We start from the raw sequence: 12670 nt of genomic DNA on the forward strand, positions 1-12670 counted from the left end.
ACAAATGTTTTGCATTGTTTTATTTTATTAGTATATGTAATTATTAATATAACTTATAGTAAGAATAAATCAGTTTGTCTCACCGAAATGCACCAAAGTCTGTACTCTTTATATTAATATTATCGTCGAAAGTCCACAAGTTTACTTCACCTAACAATGTAAACATTATAAAACACTACTACTCCGGAACCATTGAATATTCACATCAAACTGTATACAAACAAAGTCACGTTAAATTTAAAAGGGTTATGTTGTATTACATTAGAATCAAATATGATTGTAAGTACATTCAAATACACGCGATAAACATAAAAAACACTACGTTACTTTGTTTACGATCATCGGGATTCGTTCTTCACCATTTTGTTACAGAATACTATATTATCGATATGTCAATTCGATTTCAGTAGTGAAGCCAATTATAACAATTTAGTATTGTTTTAACTTTCATTATGGGAAATTGAAACTAGGTTTCAATAATTAACATAAATTACATTGAGACTAATAGCGGTTGCTATTAAAACAATGGAATTGGCATTCACTTTGCTCTTTCTTCTTTTTAATGAAATGTAATTTTTATGTTAGAACGTTTTCAAAATTTTTTTATTATCTTTGACAAAAATGAAATGTTTGTTATTGAACGTTATTAAGTTATCTATATTTTTTTTTATAAGTGAACGAGGCAATTTTCAAGACATCTAGCTTAAGAATATAGAATTATAAGAGAAAGGGAAGAGTAAAATGACTAATTTGCGATGGAAACTAAATCGATTGATAAATATTCTATTTTATTTATTAGTAGCGAACTGTCATTTATTTTAACTAATAAAAACATTAGATTTTTAATTTTTCTGAAATTATTACAATTAGAGCAAATCAGTATGTTATTAAATAATTTTATTTTAACGATTTTGATAAACAATTAAAATCTATAAAATACGTGTTATTTCAATTTCATTTAGAAATTAGAGACGAAAAGTATATGTTAATATACAATTTAATATACTTCAGTATGAATCACGTAGTCAATTTTTTTATGTTAAACTTACATTCAATTTCCAGTGAATTATAAGAATTAGAAAATTATTACAACTGTTTATTATGAAAATAGTCATTGTTTAAAAAAAGTATATAGTACAGAAATGTTACAATTTTCATTGTACTGTACTATATATTTATACGAATAAATCTAACAATTAACTAAAAATTCTGCACTTTAATATAAACACTGAAATTGATTAGTTTTTATATTACAACTGATCTTACAATTAAAGTCAAAATAGTAGTTTAATATTATAGGTTAGTCGCATGATGTGTGAAATAAACTTGAAGAAATTGAAATGGTGCGTGTGGTAGATGATTTTTCATTGTGTTTTCCTTTACGAGTTTCGGAACGAATCGAATTATTCGAAACTACTTTTTCGTGACGCGAGCTCGACTGATAAACCAATGAACCGTCCAATAAACCGTGAGAATATACCATGTGTCCCCATAATAATGCTTAGACTCGTGTGAGATAGCGTACACATGATTACACTTGTTGCTACTATATCGTACAACAGTTATTACGTCTCATATTCCTAGACTTTCTTGTTTTTAAGAAAAATTATCGCAAAAATTGTTTCGACAGTTTAATTATTATTATTTAAATCTATACAGATTATTAAATCTGTATAGAGTACTACAATTTTTAAAATGTAAAATGAAATTGTTAATTTTATAGAAAAGGGTAAGGAACAATTTCTCAAACAAAGTAACACCATTGCTAATAAAAGGAAAGTTAAAAGTTTATATATGTATATTTCAAACGAAGTGTAAAATATTTAAAAAAATATTCTTTGTGAAATATCCTTATTTTATTAATGGTGAAATTTTTTCTGCAATATTTATACTATCTTATTTTCAATGCTCTAAATTAAACTAAAAATGTTAAAAATAGATATTCTTTAGTAACGTATTTTTCATTATTAAACATTTTCTCGTTATTAGCACAGTATTGTACAAGCGATGTATTCATAATTTATCAAGTTTTATTATAGTTGTCATAAAATGATTAACATATATGTTGGTAAACAATGCATAATGTAAATTTGTATGTATATATATAAATATATAATCGAAGTTGGTTTATTGCCACAAGTAAGTTGACAGATTCGTTCTCGCTAATGACGCTCATTATCGGTTATCGTAATAGACGAGACGGCAATAAAAGAAATATGATTTTTGTATTTGAAGTGAAAGATTTGTTCAGAGTTGAGCTCGATTTAAGGACTTTTATGTTCGACTTACGTGAAACATTTCGTTAAGACAATAAAAGCATGCAAGTGTCAAAGTGTAGTATTTAAATATTTTATTTAAGGACGAAAAAATGAACATACGTTATAGGTTAGGAGAACTTCATTTTACATGGTTGAATAAACTTCACTAACCTACAAAACTGTACTTCAGTAGTGAAATGCTTTTGCGGTGATTTCAATTGTTACTGTATGTAGATTTGTAATTTAATTAATTTTATTACTACTTTTACCATAATGAACATTATTTCAGTGAATGTTGGTAAATGAAATGAAATAAGAAAACTTTATTAAGAAATTATAATAATTTTTTAGACATCATAATGTTTACAGTAGTTTTATTAAAAAAACAAAGAAGACAATAGAACTTCAATTGTTCAATTATTGGGGAAATTATTTTCATTATAATTCTAGTCACATTATTAATATTATTATTATCGTGAAGATCATGATAAACCTACGTTTAATGTTTCATCATGCACATGAAAGTGTAACATACGTAAAACACATGTAACAAAACTTGAAAATTCAGAGCGTTTCCAATTGATTTATGTTGAACTAACTTTTCATCAGAAAATATGGGCTTTCGTCAGTGACGAGAAAAGCTATGAATTTGCGTCATGAGGTGTTTCCAAAGTAAACTATATGTAAAAATTACACGATGTTGAGGCAGACACTTTTGAAAGACTTAATATAGAAAGGTTAATTTAATAGAAAATGGCTACGAATAGTTTGTTTAAAAAAATTATCAAATAAAATCGACATATGCATTTGTATAGTCTTTATAATGTTTTATAATATTTTTCAAATAGGTTATACCAATTTCTTTTCAATTATTATTTTTCAGGCTTTCGGGTATAATTTTTTTTTATTATTACTTGAAACCAATTTTTAATTTTTCAATCACGTTAAGAATTGCAAGCAAAAATCCACCAATGACGTTCCTATTATTTTTTTAAACAATTTTTCGAAGAAATTGTACAATTCTGACTAATCATTTATCAAATTCCTTTGTTTTCGTTGTTTCTTTGTTGCATCGGTAAATTATAACTTACCTGGAGTTCTCTGTACATTAGTTTTCGTTCTGAATATAGTACAATGAAAACAATGAGGATCATTTCCTGTGAATGTATGATTAGAGTTTCGATTTAACGAAGGACCATGTAACGAACAAGCTCATCGCTATGAAACTTTCGTGTAGGATGGAACTTTCTTCGATTCCGCTTCGATTTGAATATTTAAGCTTCTCAGAATCGACACTATTCTCGCGTTCTTTAATTATAATTATAATTTTATTTTTTGAAACGTGCAATTCGACAACTTTTAAATAGATTCGTATTTCTTCTCGATAACAATTTTACCTTGACACTGTTATATTAATATTTTCGGTTTTTAACGGTTTAAAACGGTTTTTATTTCGCACACTTTTTTTTTTTATAATACATTGCTATTGGAAATTTCCCTGAAAAAACATTTCTTTTTTTTTTTTTATTAGACCATTTTCTGATGTAAATGAGTTACCCATCTATATGAGAAAAATATCCAGATTAACGATCAGCTGTGCACTTTACATTTTTTCCCATAGGTAATAAACGCGAAGTAAGTGGTTCTGTGATAATAGCTCAATTATAAAAATTACACCTAACGAGATATTTGTAAGATGCACATTTTATGTACATAACGAGATAATCTACTTCTGTAAAATTGTTTACGGAGAAGTTACGTTATATACAGGGTGGACTAATAAATATTACCACCTTGAGTATCTCCAGAATCATGAAAGTACGATAAGTCTACAGAAAAAATTTTTATTTAACTATAACTAGTATTAATGATAACTAAAATTTTTTTCGTTATCATTTTCTTCATTACCTACACCGTCATTATCTACAGAGTGGACAAATAAGAATTAGCACTTTGAATATCTCCATTAAAGTAGGAAATTATTTATTTTTAAATAAAAATTATTTGGTATAAAAGAGACCATCACTGGTAATTCTTATTGGTTCACACTGTATATAATGATTGTACAGCTATCGAGGGAAATGATAACGGTAGAAATCTGAATTACAATTACTTCTCTCTGTAGACACGTTGTAAATAAATTATAAGAAGTGTTCTATGTTTAGTTGATGATTATACTGACATAGTAAATCATTAATCGATAATAGAACGATAAGCTACACCTATGTTTAGATACACTTTATGTTCCAATTGTGCTTTTTACACGTATAACGTGTCTCTTTCCTCGTTCAAGATTTTTCTCGCTTGTTAATTTAGTAATGAATATTTTAATGGTAATTTTAACGTGTAAACTTCCCAAGGCTTCTTTCTGGTTTTTACGTTTAGCTTATTAACGATCAGGAAGGTACATAATTGTTGGTGTATACGATAGAAAATATTTTAATTAAATAATCTACCAGTTTTACGTTTAAAATGAACCTAACCTAACTTAATCTAATCTAACCTACAAATATTAGTTTTCTATTTGGATTTTCAAGTTTCCAAATTATCAATTGAATAATCAAACGTGTTTTGATTTAAGAATTTGTTGAAATTAATCAACAATTAAATGTTTAATTACAGTTTGGTAATTGAATATAATTTCGAAACTCCAGATTTTTTTCTACGAGTTCTATTATCCTTTAAAAATGCAATACAAAGCTACAGAACTGCCAAAGTACATCGTCCAAGTAACAATTCCTTCAATTTCTTTTAACGAGCACTGTAAACCTGAAAATATACAGAACAAAAGAATTACAAAAGTGCAAAGATACAAAGAGAATTCTGAGTTTAGTTCAGAGATTTGCAGAGTTCTGTTAACCTTTAAAAATTCAGTCCGGTAAAACCACAATAATACAGTGCAAATGTCCAACGAAACAAAGCTTAAATATGCACAAGCTAACAAGTTGAACAACTTTTCTTTTTATTTGATCACTCCTTCGGTGAATTTTATCTTCTTCTAGAATTTAAACTAAGAGATTTGCAAAAAGTCCAACACTTTCGAAGCTCCTAATTTTTTTTTACCAAGTTTTACCAGATAGACCTAAAAGTACGCGAGCGTAAACGCGCGACAGACAATCGGAATTAAACTAAAAACTGTACAAGCTGGCATCGTCGTCAAAACTTCTGTCTCTTGTTCCAATCAGTTCCATAATAAAAAGAAACAAATTTCGTGTTACCAAGAATAAGTACACTCTCGTCCATAAATATTAGGATACTTATTGAATGCGAAGCAAACCTAGTCATTCAATAAAGGATCCTGGCGGAAGAAGGAGAAGCGGAAGCGGTGGCCTGGCTTAGAAAAGTAGAAAAAGAAAAAGAGAAAAGAAGAAAAGGATAACCAATATAGAAACCCACCAGAAGATAGAGTTGGTAAAAGAAAGCACAGAACCAAGGAAAGATTAGTTAATATTAGTTAATGAGCGTAAAATCTTGTTTATATAGTTCCTTATTATAAGTTTATTATGTAGTAGTTTGTAATTTAAGGTTAAGTTAAAATTTTCGTAGGCAATGCTAGACAATTAAGGAAAGTGAGATCAGCCAAGCACCGATGCTGATTAAATAAGTTAAATGGAAACAATAATGTAAAGACCGAGGTCTATTTCTAAGCCAAAAGGCTGAAATGAAGATTACTATAATACCTAGTCATTCGATAATTAAAATCCAGGAAAGGAAAAATTTATACAGCCTGGAAAATAATTTGTCGATTGACCAAGATGATTAACTCCATTTTTTGATATTCTTCCGATTTTACTATCAACACGCACGTTTGGTGCTTAACTTTACACAAATAAAAGAAATTTAATAAATTTTATTTCATACGATACTAAATTTGGCGAAGAAATTCAATTTAAATTGTGTAAATATTTTCTGTACGAACATAATGGGTGTCCCGATACTTACGAACAGCAGTGTATACAGTACACGTAGAGAATACAATTATAAACGCAGTTACATCTAGAGGCTGGTTAGTGTACGAGTTGAAATGTCTCTCGAACTTGCCGTCTCTTTCGACGAGTTTTATCAACCTCTGTATTCACAACGTATCAACACCTTGTATATGACCGGTATTATACGTGCATGAACACCACCCACAGTGCTGCGTAGTCAGCATGCTCCACCGCGGTGTTCGACTGCCCCACTCTGGTTTTCGCTCTCGTAAAAGAAGGAACGCGCAACATCCCCTTCGTTCATTCACAACCACCTGCTCGTCGAGGAAGCATCGGTCTTTTGGTTCATCTACTAGTTGCCGAATAGCCGACCAGTCGTGAAGAACCGCTTCCAGAGGAACAGGATGAGAAGCAACGCGACTTCCGGCTTGCCGCTGTCGGCCTACATTCTCCTTTGCGCGCTGATGGTTTTATCGTCTATCGGCACAACCTCTGCCAAACGTGAGTAATTATTTATTAATAAAGTTTCGGAGTTTGTAAGTTCTTTTTTCTTTATGATAGACACTGTTAAAGAGTAGGATTTTTTTCTCGAGTATGGTTTTATCGCCTATTGGCACAATCTGTGCCAAACGTGAGTAATTATTTATTAATAAAGTTTCGGAGTTTGTAAGTTCCTTTTTCCTTCTTTTTTCTTTATGATAGACACTGTTAAAGAGTAGGATTTTTCTTGAGTATTTTTTCATCTTCTATCGGAACAGCCTGTGCCAAACGAGAGTAATTATTCGTTAATTAATTTCTAGTGTTTAGAAGTTCATTTTTTTACGATAGACACTGTTGAAAAGTGGGATTTTCTGGCTTCTTTATCACGTTATTACGTTACTACTCGTTTGATTTATAATTTTGAAGGAGAAATCTTGTTACAGAATGAGACACTTTGGTGTAATTTGCTTTGGGATAGATTATAAGGAGATATAGATCTTCTTGGTTCGCAATATTTTAGGAGATTCTTTATTAGGGCAGTGTTTAGTGTGGAAGCAAAGTTGTTGATTTTGTGGAAAGAATGGAGAGGAGTAAGGTATTTTTGTAAGAGTGGTCTTGAAATTTATTTTCTGGTAATGACAATTGGCACTGTTAGCGAGTTACGTTTGTTCTACTCGTCATTATCCTTGGATTGTAAATTACTAGAGTTTGACGAAGAGATGGGTTTTCAAAGGAAAGAAAGTTTGAAAGTAATATTAATTGATATAGTTTGCGTATTTTGGTGGTTAGGTTTTTGTTAATTAAATTTTTGAGAACGACATTCTAGATTAAGTATTTACTAGTAGAAAGGGTTGATAGTTAGTTTATTCTGTAAATTTAAATTACAGATTATTAACAGATTTCTTTTACTAAATATCAACGTAAAGTTCTTGAAGAAGTGCAATTGTTTATCAATAAATTTCAGAATATTTATGTGGTCCCTTTGTAATTGTTTAATATGTACAATATATAGTATAAGTAATACAACTGAGTATTAGAAATTTAGGATTAACTCACTTTTACCTTTCTTCTTGAACAGATTAAGGAAACAAGTTTGAAACTTTTCATTTTTGTTTGAAGTGGCATTTAAATTATCAACATTTATCATTACAAATTTATATAATATTATTAACAACGAATTATAGGTATTGTTATTCTTATTTTTCGCGAACGAATATGCATGAATAATTTCAACAGTGAAAGCACGTACGTACAGAAATCTTCAAATAAATTTAAAATTACGAGGAACTTGAGATAAAAATTTGTAGTCAATTGAACGTATGTAAATTTGTGGAAATCATTCGCGACAATTCATTTGTGAAACTACATGTTTTTTGTATGTCCACGTATTTCATTCAAGAAATATTTCACCTGATTGTCAGTGAGAAAAAGAAGCATTTTATCCGAACGTAGTTTTAATTTTACGAGCGAAAATTATTATGAATAAAATGTACACAAAGATGAAGGACGTTGAGAAATTTCAGCAGAACAAAAGCAACAATTAATTTGCCACCGGAAAATGTAATCATTTAAAATTTAACACTATAATATCGACTGCTGATAATTTCTAAAACTTTACAATTATCAAATTGTAAAAGATGTGTAAATAGCTTACGTTCGCACGTATAGTTGGTAAAAAAATGGAAATATCAATCATTATGAATATTATAAATGAACTTCCATCATACACATCCATTTTTTTATATTTCTTCCTTTTAACTTGTCAATTTTCCACTTTACACAATATTCAAATAATAAATACTACGATAAATGCACGAGGTATCAAGAAGAAAAGTGGTAAATTGAGAAGTTAAAAGAGAGAAATATGAGAAATGAAAACATAATAGCGTGTATGATGGACGTTCATTCACAGTATTCACAATGAACAATATTTCTCTTTCAATAATTTTGTTTTCCTTACGTTTACATGCACAGTCGGTACAAAAATCATAAGTAAAAGGGTTAACGCCATTGTGAAACAAAATAGTAGAAAAAGAAATATCGTGAATTATAATATCTATCGTACAAGCTATTATATCTTTTTTCTCATATTTCTCCCTGTTATTGTAGTGGAAAAACTATCGAGTGTTTCCACACGATCTTTACGTATATCAAATTTTCTGGTTGGCTCAATAAAACAATTTCTAAATATCAAGCCAAAGTGACTAACTCCATCGAATTAAATTTCTTAAATTTCTTTCATTTACAAAGAGTTAAGCACCAAGCATGTGCTTTGATACTGAAATTCGAAGAATTTCAAAAAGTGCAGTTAATCATTTATCTTCTGAGTGGCTCATATGATATACTCATATGGTACAAGTGAAAACAGTGAAACACCTCACAGGAAATTAAAGTTGTAAAAAAACAAATTCTTACAAAAGTTATTCGATATATAAAAGGACATTAGATAATCTAAATAATTTTTCTGTAAGTGTTTAATTGTGAATTAGGTGAATTAGGTACATTCGAATAAAAAACAAAAAAATATTTCTCCCCTTTAACCCTTTGGACTACTTTGTCGAGTGTGACTCGACATCAGTTTTATTCACAGTAATTTTTAAATTGCCAATTTAAATATGTATTATATTTTGCAATATTTTCTTTACCTGGACGAGCGATAGGTACACATATATACGACCCTTAATGCTATTTTCGATATAATTAGTAAAAAAAATTATCAACCAAATGTCTTTCGAAGTGCATTTCAAATAAAATTCGTAAAATAATGGGGAGTTATTGAAAAGAAAATTAAAAAAAAAATTTGGAATTCAAAGGGTCAACTTCTCAATTTTCCACGCTTCTTCTCGTTACGTATCTATCACAGTGAACATTTCGCTAGGCATAGCTCAATTTATCCTGATCCACGGTTTTAACGAAGATCTCCGCGGATCGGTGGGGCGCGTCGTTCGATCGTCTACGACGAATCATGGCGTACGTTTAGTATAAGTAACAACCCGTAGAGAAATCGGGACAAATGGCTGTTTTCCCGTTTGCAGAGAAGGTGGCTGCTGCCAGCAGCGAACGTAACGAGAGAAATATGAAGGTAGATATGTCGCAGGTTGTGAATGGGAATCTTTGATATCCGTCCTTTGTAGCACGGAGTGAGCGAAGTTTAAGGGAAACTATATTCTACACGGCGGGAATGTGCCGGTGTCATCTATGTACCTATGTAAGAGAAATCGAATGAATAATTCTCGGCCGTTGGGCGCAACCTGAACTTAAATTACTTTCATCGTGACGACAAACAAAGATTATCCAGCCGGCGTTACGCATTAATCTGAATGTTCGATTGTAAATGAACGATTGGTGGGCTATCCAGTGAAATGTAGTGGAAAATTACGAGAAAACCAGTGGCTGCAATTTGTGTATTGAAGATTGGAACGAATTTTAAGCTCCTCGCACTTTTACTTGTATTTCGTGTTACTCGTTAATCTGCAAAATTGTTTCGAGTTGATAAATCTTTTTTAAAATGTGAAAAAAGCTGCTGAATTAATTTGTGCAGCTAATACAATGTTAGGGTAACTTTGCAGTTTTGCAATTGTTTGAGATTTCACGTGGAACATTTCTGAATTGGAGAATAAAACGTTACTTGTAAGATAAGGAATTTATTTATATAATATTGTTCATTTTAAAATAAAAGAAAGGAAGGAAGGCAAATGTTGGGCAAAAGTTTAGAGAGTATTTCTCATGAGTTAAACAAGGCAGTGAAAATTATTGAGGGAGTAATGGAGAATTTTTTAGGCTTGAATTTACTGTATTTTTTTGTTTTTCAAAAACAGTAAAAAATGGAACAAATTCCAACTGAGTAAATTGTGTACGGCATATGACGGTTTCTCAATTTATCTGTCAATCACAATGTCGTACAGACTTATTGCAACGATATCACCGAAATTCCTGTAACTAGCTTTTTATTTTCATCTCTTACATTTCCTCTTCACTATCATCTCAATTTTTCACATTTCTAATTTTCCATAACTCAGTAGTTTCCACAGAATTGACACTATTTTTATGTATCATTTAGTAAAACATAAACAATATACTTTTCATCTTCAACATTTTTTCTTTAATAACATCTTATTCTTTCATCAGTTTGCAGTTTTCGAAGAATTGAAACTATTTTTATTCATTATTCAGTAAAAGATAAATAATATACTTTTCACTTTCGTCTCTTACATTCCTTCTTTACCGACATCTCAATTTTTCATAACTCAATGGTCCCCGGAAGAACGGAAACTATTTTTATTTATTATTCAGTAAAAGATAAACAATATATAAACTCAGACTGTGAGCTTACGTAAAAATTGAAGGGAACAGAAGAGGCTTGAACCAGCAGCGTGGAGATTCGTATTATGTTCCAGTGTTCGTTCGTAATTGGATTTGCTCACATTTGTTGATACTTCCGTTGCTAATTAATCGTGGATTCTCTTCGATCAACTCGATTCTCCGTTTAAGTAAATCGCAGCTAATGACCACTTTGATCGACGTGACGTGAAATGGACAATTGAAAATAAAAATTTCTTTGAAGAAAAATTAGTTCTTCTCTTTATGAGAGGGCTAAGCTTTTTGCTACAGGGAACATTTGTATCTCAATTACAAAAATGGCGCGCCAAGTGTCTGACCGCGCAAAATTTGAAATTTCGAGCAATTTCTGTTACTTCACTTTCGCTTTCTTTATGTTCCTAAATATCTAAGGATCCTCAATTCGAATGTCATTTTTCTAGAAGAATAGTTTAAATAGAGTAATATTTACATTGAAATCTCTAATTTCTGCCATCTTTAAAACACACCATTCAGCGCTTAGGTTAGGTTATGTTTCGTTTGTAGAATCTTCGTTTATGTTTGTAGAATCTTCGAAGTTTTCATAAGGTGTTTGAACTATTAAAAATATTTTATGAATTTCACTATGATCTTGTGGGGAATTTAAACGTTTGCCGAAAGATGATTCCTCTGGCGTAATAAGTTAGATTTGATTGTGAATGTGATTTCGATTTTGACCTTTAGATTAACCACGTATTACACAGATTTACTGTTTCAATTGTATTTTTTTACGTATTTTTACGTATTGCAAAGTATCAAGGGAGAAAAATTATGACTTGTAATTAATTACCGTTGCTTTTATACCATGTGCTCTTTTTTTATTTAGCGATTGGCAAAGGTATACGAAAAAATGCAACTAAAAGAAAAAAGGAACGATTCTGTTGCAAGAAAAGAGCGATTTTGTTTTTTATCAGATGTGAGATGACTCTAAGTCTAAGTCTAAAATGACATAATAGTTTCTCTGTAATTGTCTCTATAATTCAGACTACTAGAAACACTGTTATATACTAAATCATCAGTTGAAACTTTATTAACCGAAAATTGTCTGCTTATCCTTGAAAACAACGCACAGTGAAATTGCGCAACGATTTGTCAAATCTGACTATTTTAAATTGCGCGTGAACTGGTCGTCGCATAAAAAAAAAACGACGAAACAAAAGTTCCACGGTGTCAAGGAAATAATACAATGTATCAGTTAACTCGTTGGAATTTGCAATTGTTATGAAAATATGGAGATCGTTTTAATTCTTCAAATGTAGCGTTCGACGTTTCATTTTGAAATTAAGATGTGATATCGAGTGTTCTAAATGAAAAGATATTATAACACACAATGATACAATATGCGAACACGTAATAATACAATATGTTATTTACTATAGCATAATAATAAAATATTCTATTTATTTGATACAGAAAATATTAATTGTTTTTAGATTTAAATATTATTGACGATCGACTGTTAAACCGTGTAGTTAGTTTATTTATTAAATCGAAATTTTCCAAGTAGATAGATCAAATTTTCAAGAATTTGCATAATATTTTATAATAAAAATTGAATTTTTTACGCTCACATAAATGCTCTTCGAAATATCGGAAATAATAATCGTGACAAATTAAAAAAAGATCCATTTTAATAAGGAATATTTG

At 30.1% G+C, this 12670-nt stretch overlaps 2 protein-coding genes across 2 annotated transcripts in view; one reads left to right on the forward strand and one right to left on the reverse strand.

Moving 5' to 3' along the window:
• LOC108572747 (WD repeat-containing and planar cell polarity effector protein fritz) overlaps positions 1–166 on the reverse strand; it is a 4759-nt gene extending 4593 nt beyond the window's left edge. The window contains 1 exon segment of the mRNA XM_017935027.1: positions 84–166. Within this exon segment, the coding sequence (XP_017790516.1) occupies positions 84–166 (83 nt within the window).
• Positions 167–9680: 9514 nt separating this feature from the next.
• LOC108572631 overlaps positions 9681–12670 on the forward strand; it is a 20373-nt gene continuing 17383 nt past the window's right edge. Inside the window, exon 1 of the mRNA XM_017934889.1 lies at positions 9681–9729. Within this exon, the coding sequence (XP_017790378.1) occupies positions 9681–9729 (49 nt within the window). The remainder of the gene's footprint in view (positions 9730–12670) is intronic.

The sequence above is a fragment of the Habropoda laboriosa genome, unplaced genomic scaffold, assembly GCF_001263275.1.
Source record: "Habropoda laboriosa isolate 0110345459 unplaced genomic scaffold, ASM126327v1 scaffold22, whole genome shotgun sequence".
NCBI classification, from domain to species: domain Eukaryota; kingdom Metazoa; phylum Arthropoda; class Insecta; order Hymenoptera; family Apidae; genus Habropoda; species Habropoda laboriosa.